This window comes from Grammomys surdaster, unplaced genomic scaffold (assembly GCF_004785775.1).
Source record: "Grammomys surdaster isolate TR1022 unplaced genomic scaffold, NIH_TR_1.0 126121, whole genome shotgun sequence".
In the NCBI taxonomy this organism is placed as follows: domain Eukaryota; kingdom Metazoa; phylum Chordata; class Mammalia; order Rodentia; family Muridae; genus Grammomys; species Grammomys surdaster.
In genome coordinates, this window is record NW_021620929.1 from 4,096,096 (window position 1) to 4,104,911 (window position 8,816).

The 8,816-nt window shown below is 42.3% G+C and overlaps 1 protein-coding gene across 1 annotated transcript in view; it reads right to left on the minus strand.

The window, feature by feature from the left end:
- The window catches only part of Dock2 (dedicator of cytokinesis 2), a 414,603-nt gene that overhangs the window by 320,393 nt on the left and 85,394 nt on the right, over window positions 1–8,816 (minus strand). Inside the window, exons 18-22 of the mRNA XM_028756478.1 lie at window positions 6,875–7,055; window positions 6,670–6,767; window positions 4,889–4,978; window positions 3,601–3,701; window positions 2,669–2,803 (exon numbers count right to left, since the gene is read on the minus strand). Of these exons, the coding sequence (XP_028612311.1) occupies window positions 2,669–2,803; window positions 3,601–3,701; window positions 4,889–4,978; window positions 6,670–6,767; window positions 6,875–7,055 (605 nt within the window). The remainder of the gene's footprint in view (window positions 1–2,668; window positions 2,804–3,600; window positions 3,702–4,888; window positions 4,979–6,669; window positions 6,768–6,874; window positions 7,056–8,816) is intronic.

An 8,816-nucleotide genomic window follows, 5' to 3' on the forward strand; every position in this document is an offset into this window, starting at 1 on the left:
TATGAATTCAGGAGAAACAGACCGACCCCAAAGCCTCTGCAGTGACTAGGACACATAGCACCTAGCAGCTCTTGTTATGAGGCTACAGGCACTCTGTAGGTCAATGTGCATGTTAATTCATAGGAATCATTTGAGATTATTCTTTGCTGCTGAAAGATATCATTTCTTGCCATGTTAGTGATATCTCATATGCTTGAAATGCAAAAAATGCTACCCCATGCCCAGGAAACCAGAAGCCACTGGGTACCAAAAAAATCACCCTGAAGGGTTAGAAGTTCTACAAAATGATGTGCTTAGAGGTAGAGAAAAAAGAAAATAAGCAAATTGACTTTGTTCAAGAACATGGAAGAGGAATCTGAAAGTGAAAAGACTAGAATGAAATGAAGAGAGACAGAGGGAGAAGGAAAAGAAGATAATACCAAAAGGAAGAATGGAAGAAGAGATGGTGAATCAAATGGCAAGAACTATTCTTACAGACCAAACGTTCTCTCTCAAAAGAAGAGATGAGAAATCCTGACTCGACCTGTGTATCTGGAACTACAAAATCTGATTCCTTGAATTCCAAGAAAGTCAACGCTTACAAAGACAGGAATCCACAGCTGGTTCACAACTAATTTAAAAAACAAACAAACAAACAAACAAAAACATATTATCCAAACTTGCAAGAATAATCCCCAAGATTTAACTAGCTGGCAAACTAAAGAATTTGGAACTGATATTTCACTTTTTAAATAAACTACAGCATACAGATATCATTCTATTCTTTACCTGAAATTTCAGCGTTTTAGGAAAATTCCAAAGGAGACACCTTGTTGAGTATGAATCCAGTGCCATCCATCCCCTGTCACTTTCAGGCGATAGATGGAGACCTAAACTGTCCTTAATAAGGCATCTCTTAAGCCAAAGCCTATACTGCAAGTAACTGACCTTACCCACGGCACACAGAGCTCAAACACACAATTCAGAGTCCCCCAGCCACGCCTTCTGATTAAGATCTCATCAGCCTGGGAGCACTTAGAGAGGGATCCATGGCTTCAGCTGTATGTGTAAGGGTGGTGGGCCCTGTCGAGCATAGGTAGGAGAAGAGATCCTTGGTCTCATGAAGGCCAGATGCCCCAGTGGGTGGGAATTTGAGGGTGGGGAGGTGGGAGTGGGGGGGTAGGTAGGGGTACATCCACAGAGAAGCAGAAGGAGGGGTGAGAGGATGGGGGTTCCTGGGTGGGTGGGGGATAAGGTAAGCGGATAACATATGAAATGTAAATAAAACATCCAATAAAAAAGAAAAGAGAAAACAAAGATCTTAACACATGACCTAAGACTGTTATTGCCTTAAAGTTTTGCAGGAATGACAAGGAACTAAGAGCAGCTTCCACTGATAGAATACATAGCCCCCACACCATAGAAAATGACTCAGAAGTGACCAGCAAGATGAAAGCAGAGCCTAGATCCAGACAGGGTGGGTGTGTCCTATGACACTTATTGCCTAGACACAGCCACACCTGTGCTCCATCTACTCCTTGGGTTTTTCAATATTATGAACTAAAATGAAGTCTTGTTTCTCTTCTAAGTCAATCTCAGTTGAGTAGTCTTTATTCATGCTAATAAGAGTCTAAGGCAATATAATGCTGTAACCCTTTAATACAGTTCTTTGTGTTATGGTGACCCATCAACTATAAAATTATTTTTCTTATTATGTAGTTACAGTAATTTTGCTACTGTTAGGAATTGTAATATAAATATCTATGTTTTCCAATGGTAATAGGCAACCCCTGTGAAAGATCTGTTTGACCTTCCCCTAGCAAAGGAGTCATGACTCACAGGTTTTAAACTGCTGGTCTAGACACCATAACCCTTGAACATTTTTTTTTCTTAGTTCCAATCACATACAACTAATCTAATGAACATTTAATCAACACTACCTAACTTTACCATACACTTAGGTAAATGTATTATATTTGAATATCTCCATCCCTAGTGTCCTTCAGGAACTCAGCCAAGCTCTGATCCTGATCATCAAAGTCCTGCCAGGTTCTCTAACACACAACCACTCTTGTTGGCTGTGGGAATCTCTAAGGTAGGCAGCAGAACCTCAGAAACCAATTTATCTACCACCACAGCCACGAGAGCCGGGGGAATGGCAAATCGCTTGAGTTCTGCTCTTCCCTGCCAGCGCCTCCAACATTAAACACAGACTTCTAGAAATCCTCCTTAAATAATCTTAACTCAAACGAAGAATATTAAACAAAACAAAACAGTCTCAAATCACGTATGTCACAGTCACTGGGTGAAGCATCACTGTCCTGTGGTATTATTCCTTTTGTCTTCACCAAATGAGCTTAGAGAATAAAATTATTCTATATTCATGATCTCTAGACTAGATTTGAATTTTCAAGTTTTTTTTTCTTTTTTAAATCAAAATCTAGCCATAATTTTTTCCTGTCTGTCCTTGTTTTGTCTTGGTTTTGGTAAAGTCCAGAGTCACATAGATTATCTACAAACCCTATACCACCAAGCCAGATCTCCAATCCTGGTGTAATTTCTTTCTTTTTTTTTTTAATTCTTCTATTTTTCAATAAGAGAAAAAATCTCTTACAGTAAAAAAATATTGTTGTGTTGTATTGTACTGATTGCAGCGCTAATCCATCAGTCTCACACAACAAATACTTACTGTGAGAATAATGTCCTCGAGCGAACAATGAACTTGAACACGTATTCTAAAGCTTTGAGCGTTCTGAGGATGGGCTCACACTGCTCCCCCCTGCTGGAGGTATCCAAGTACGTCTTCAGCACCGTCATCAATTTCCTGAATAAGGGATAATATTTTCAAAATACATCTCTTTCTCATCCACAGCATGGTAATTAGTTTGCTCGGGAAATTATAAGGCATTCAATCAAAGGTTAAAGGTGGCGGTGCAGCAAAGCTCACGACTCATTTGCAAGCATAAAAATAACTGCTTCAAAATATATTTATTACAGAGAATGAATAAGTATTTCCTGCCCATAAAAAAAAAGCCAGCAAAGAAAGTAGTGAGGGAAAAAATAATCTTTTGACGAGGAAAAGAACTAGGCATAATCAGGAATGGGTAAGAATGAGGTAATAATGTCCTTTTCAAGTTCTTCTATATAGATATTTTACTGTTAATTATCATGGAGCATCTTTGCTTAGAAGCTTTCTGCAGCTATTCATCGCCGGTAGGTCAGACTTTAGAATAGTTGACCTATCTTTCAAGGTAAGTTGGCTGCCACCGAATTTTCCTGTGGGTTTCCATCTTTGATCCCGAGGGTCTGCTACATCCAATCAACACTGAGCTTCTGAGCATGCGCACTGGTGCTCACAGGGACGTTCTTAATCAACAGGTGATTTGCTGAATGATCCAATAAACTACTTGTTTATTTGCCACAGTAAACTATTCACCCAATCTCTGGGGTTTTGGTTATTTTTAGGATATGTGAATCAGCCAATCCAAGCTTGGATGTTTAGAAAAGGGAAAGTTCACCCGGACTAGTGTCAATGGGAAATGCTCCAATTCCCTGTGCCCCGTGCATCTTGCCAGGACAAACACAGGTGCATAGGAAATCCCCGTACACACAGTTACTTACTTGTAGGCCAAGGTAGCACTGAAATGCTGTTGGATGTAAGCCTCCAATACTGTGTTAAAATGCTGGAATTTCCGGTCTGCAATGAGTCCTATTATGTAGATCTGAGGAAGAGTCAGAATTACTGGGGGTGCTCTGGGAGAGTACCCAGAGCCTGTTCACCTGGTATAACTAAACCCTTGTCACAGTTCTTTCGTCTGAGAGTTAATCCCTCTAATGAATAATTAATCCTTTTCACTAATACATTGTCTCGACCAGAGAGAGAGAGAGAGAGAGAGAGAGAGAGAGAGAATATTGTAAAACGTATGCTTTGGGGGTATTAGAAGATAAAAGGATTTCCTACTCAAGTAAGAGAAATCTCAGGTTGTCCTTAGACTGACTTCTTTGTTGCAGGACTTCCAGAGTCGGATCTATCTGTGCATTATGAATCTCCAGGAGGTTCATGCAACATTCAGCACTTCCTTTGGTAATTTAATCAAAGGAGACCTTTAGTCATGAAACAAATTTCCTGTCAGGCTAGCATTCTAGGGGACTTTCCCAAATTGAGCTTGAGAAAGCCAATTATCTCCAGGTATCCTCTTCCAGAATACAAACATCCATGACACAGGGGTATTGCACGCATCAAGAGTTTGCTGGTCCCAGACAACCCTGCCTTTCCTTCCTTTAAATTATATTAAATGTATTAAGTAATTTATTGATTGACAGTGATGGGAGGTGACACCCAGAGCCTCCACATGCTGGTAAGCATTCTAACACAGGGCTATTCTTTCAGCCCCAGATGGTTCCCATAATTCTTTTCACATAGCATGGAGAAAATTGGAGTTGCAAGAGAGAGATAAGAGTGAGACCATATGGGAGCCTGGATGGCAGTCCACTGTGAAAAGTTCACTGAGAAGAGCAAAATGACCCTGGTTAATATAAGACGTCAAGAGGAGATGGTAAAACACATAGGGTATCATCTGAGTGCTTTATAACCTGGCCTCAGACAGCTCCTGGCAATCCTGGAAAGCCAAGGTAATCATTTAATGCCCCCCCCCCAAGTCTCATGCACTGTCAATCAGACATCAAAAAATCTGACAACACTTACCCCCACATCCACCCAGATCAACTGCCAAGCCTCAGACTCTCAAATGAACTGGAGACACCAAAACAGCTACTCAGTCTTGCCAAAGGTTCTAAAACCTCTCAATATTCATGCATGGGAAGAACCACGAGGCCCATATGTTCTGTTTTCTCACAGTGAGACAAGCATTCAAATCTGATGTTGTCGAATGGTCATCCCGACTCTTACCAAAGCATCAAAGACGAGGATGTCATACTCGTTACTCTGAGAGTGTTCCATCATGATGTTGAAGAGGGCATCCAGAGTGTCCTGGAGGAACTGGATAAAGAAGGACAGTTGCATTCAGAAAGAGGGCAAATAGCCCACAAATCTCATCATTGTGTGTCCTTCCAAGAGGGCACACCCACTGAGCCACATTCAAGGGGCTCAGAGAAGCTTCATGAATATGCCACAGGACTTGATCCCACACCAGTGGCACATATATTCATATTATGATATTTCCCACGACGGGATTCTGCACCACACAGAAGACTAAATCACTTCAATGTGCAGCAATGAGGAAGCCGCTACAAACACTGCATTAAATAAAATAACTCAGACATTCAATGCCCATCCTCAGTTACTCTGTATTTATGAACTCCAAGGGCAAGGAAAAACAATATCAGCACCAACAACAACAACACCCAATCAATGATGATGGTCAGCATAATGGTGTCTCCTCTGATGGTGGTATATGAGGAACCCTCCGCAAACCAACCAATATCCTGGCACCTTCATTACCACAAGCTAGGTGAGGTGCACATGTATAAAAATTCTTTGAGATGCACTTGGCACTTCTCCATACCTATAATGCAGGTGTGTGTGTGTATGTGTGTGTGTGTGTGTGTGTGTGTGTATATATATATATATATATATCATATAATAATGTTGCATGAATATAATAACAAAATAAAATAACCAAATATTTTCAAAGAAGAAAATAATGGAAAACAAGAAGACAATGTAATCCACCCCCTCTAGCCTACTTCTCTAGGCTGCCCAAAGACAACAGATCTGGGGGAATTCTCTTGCCATTCCTAAATTAGGTAGATTGGTCAATGGTGTGTATTTAAAGCATTGATCAGGCAATTCTGCCACTGTGTCTCCAGGTTTGGGCAATTAAATAAAACTTGACTCCCTCTACCCTCTTAAGGATAAGTCAATACATTTCCCATGGTCCCTCAAGACCCAAAGTGATCATACCAAGATGTCTGATCTCTGCTTTCTAGCTATTTCAAGTTCCTGATGGAAACACCATCACCAGGACCACTGAGAAATCCTTTGTAATTCCTAGCGCTGCAGAAGAGAGCTGGTTTAATTAGGCCTGCTGTTCAGACATATTACATTCTCTGCTGCCACGAGGAAGCAGTATCTGGCATTTGCATTGTTTTCTATTTGCTTTGCTTAAGATGTAAACCCTGGTGTCTTTCTCCTGCTCATCTTTAATATATGCTTTCCCAGAAGCACAAAATAAATATTTTTTTGTATTTCTACCAATATGCATATAGTAGTAAGAGACCAGACTGCTACTATGTTATTATGTGCCATAGTGTGTAACAGCAAGAATATTAGTTAATATATATTGAATTTCCCATGTTTCATATGCTGTAGCTCACCTATTATTATGCACTAAGGATAAGAGACTGTACTGAGTAATTTTTAAATGTTATCACTTCAAAGGCTCATAACAATCCTGAGAAATGTGTCATAGTCATAATATTATGACATAAACTATGGGAGTTGGAGAGTTGAGATCTGCATCCAAGTCTGTTTATTTCCAGGGCCCAATTCAGCCAGTGGTTTTGATGCCCAAAGTTCATGCCTGTCTGGATTTCCCAACAGAGTTTCTTCATGGTGGATTGATGCCACATGCTGTCATCAGAGGTCAAATCATCTGACTCCATCAAAATTTTGTCTCACCCATTACAGCTCTGACACTGGTGGATGAATCCAAGCAAAGTCCCACTGACCTTCACGACTTCCTCTCCATCCACAATCTTCAACTTCTCTAGGTTCTCCTGGAGCAGTTGCGGCTTCATACGCCACTTCAGCAAGCCAAGCAAACCCACTAGGAGAAGAATCCAGGAAGAGACTTGTCATCACTGGTGAAATCGTCCACACCCGTCCTCCCGAGGCTTTATGCACCACAGAACCAGCCCCCAATGATTCCATTACCATTCTGGGTGAGCTTTGTGGAGCACACCAGGGTAGAAATGGAGAACACATCCCGGGAGCTGACAGAAAGTCCCCCAACGCTGCTGGAGCTCCTGCTCAGAGTGGCTCCTTTGTTTTCCACGTGTCGATAAGAAGGAAGTGTCAGGTAAGCACTGGCGTCTTCCATTTTCTTGCTGTCTCCCTAGAAACAACACTTTGGTTACTGCTCCAGGGCAAGACCACATGTGCAATGCCACATAGCGCTTGTAGTGGTTGAATAATATACACCATAATGTGGGAAGTTCAGAAACAGCAAGGAAATCATCAGAGAAACAATATGAGGTAGGGTTGTTTTCCCACAAAGCAGGTAGGGATCCGCAAATCACATTTACAGAAAGGCTGTGGCTCTATAGCCTGTATTAAGGGGTTATAAGAGAGTTGAAACTCTCAAATCATGACAGAATCCACCTTTAATTTTTGAGACAAAAGAAAAGGTAGATGCTCACCAGCAATATAGGGAATCCATTCTGCACTAGGGGTTAGTGAAGAAGGACATAGGTCTGAACCTTCTCTGTCATTCAAGTCCGTGTCACCTTAGATTCATTCTTTGACCTCTCTGGGTCACTTTATTATACATAAATGGAGTTGTATGGTTTCTAAGAAGAGAGTAGGCATTCTAGGAAATCATGACTACTGTGTCCTCCCTCTGCAACAGGATCTACCTTTCCTGCCTCGGTTTACCCTGTGTAAGGCTCGTGATCATTTGAAACAAATCCTGCTATCCTCAGTTTGCAGATGAGGAAAAGGAGATTTGATGCAGTTAAGTGAAAAGGAAAACAAGCTCTTGCTGCTCTTCTGCCCCCAAGACGTTCACAGACTGTTGACTGAGAAAGACTTTCAAGCCAAGAAAAACTCCAGTGTGAAACAGGAGCAAACAGAGGCTGTAGAAGAGAGGAATTCTGTGAGAAAGGCAAAGAGGCTCAGAGAAAAGTATCATGACATGGTTACGGTGGCCTTGTTCAACATGTGTGTTGGAGCAAGTGGAGCAGAGAGATCTGAGGCGAAGCTCTGGCCCTTGCTGATCTTTAGCTATGCCCACTTCACGGCTCCATGCTTTGCCTCCAGCCTGGGCCTGATAGTTGCACCCTCCTGTTCTGAGACCGGGAAAGCACGCAGGGAAGATCCCAGAAAACATGCCCCACACCATTTTGTGCACAGCCCACACCCTTGGAGGTAAAACTCAGAAGAGTGGGCATGTGTATACACGTTAGAGCTTACACAGTCCCTGCATCCTAGTGAGATTCTACACCTACCGCTGTAAACGCTTGGTGTGTCGTCTTGAATGTGACTATTACTGCCAACTGCTAACCTGACAGGATCTAGGATCCCTTAGAACATAAGCCTCAGGGCATGACTCTGAGGGAGTTCCATGTCCTTGTTTATCAGTCAGCTCTGATGGCACATATCTTTAATCCCAGCTCTTAGGAAGCAGAGGCAGGCAGATGTCTGTGAGTTCCAGGTCAGCCTGGTCTACATATGGAGTTCCAGGCAGGCCAATGGGATTCCATACTGAAGCCCTGTCTCAAAAAAATAGTAAAATAATAAATAATGGATTGGATTGATTGAAGTTGGGAAACCTACCCTAGATGTGACAACACCTAGATCTCTAATTACTGGTGGTTATCTCCTGCTTGCAAATCAGGATGTAATGTGACCAGCTGCCTGAAAGTCCTCTCTCCGTGACCTTCCAACCAGGATGAATTTTACTCTGGAATTATGAATCCAAGTAACCCTCCCTCCCTCAGTCCTTCCCTCCCTCCATCCCTCCCTCCCTCCCTCCCTCCCTCCCTCCCACCTCCCCTCCTTCCTCTCTCTCTCCCACCCTTCCTCTCTTCTTTCCTCCCTCCCTCCGTCCTTCCCTCCCTTCCTTTGTTCTTTCCTCCCTCCCTCCCTCCCTCCTTCC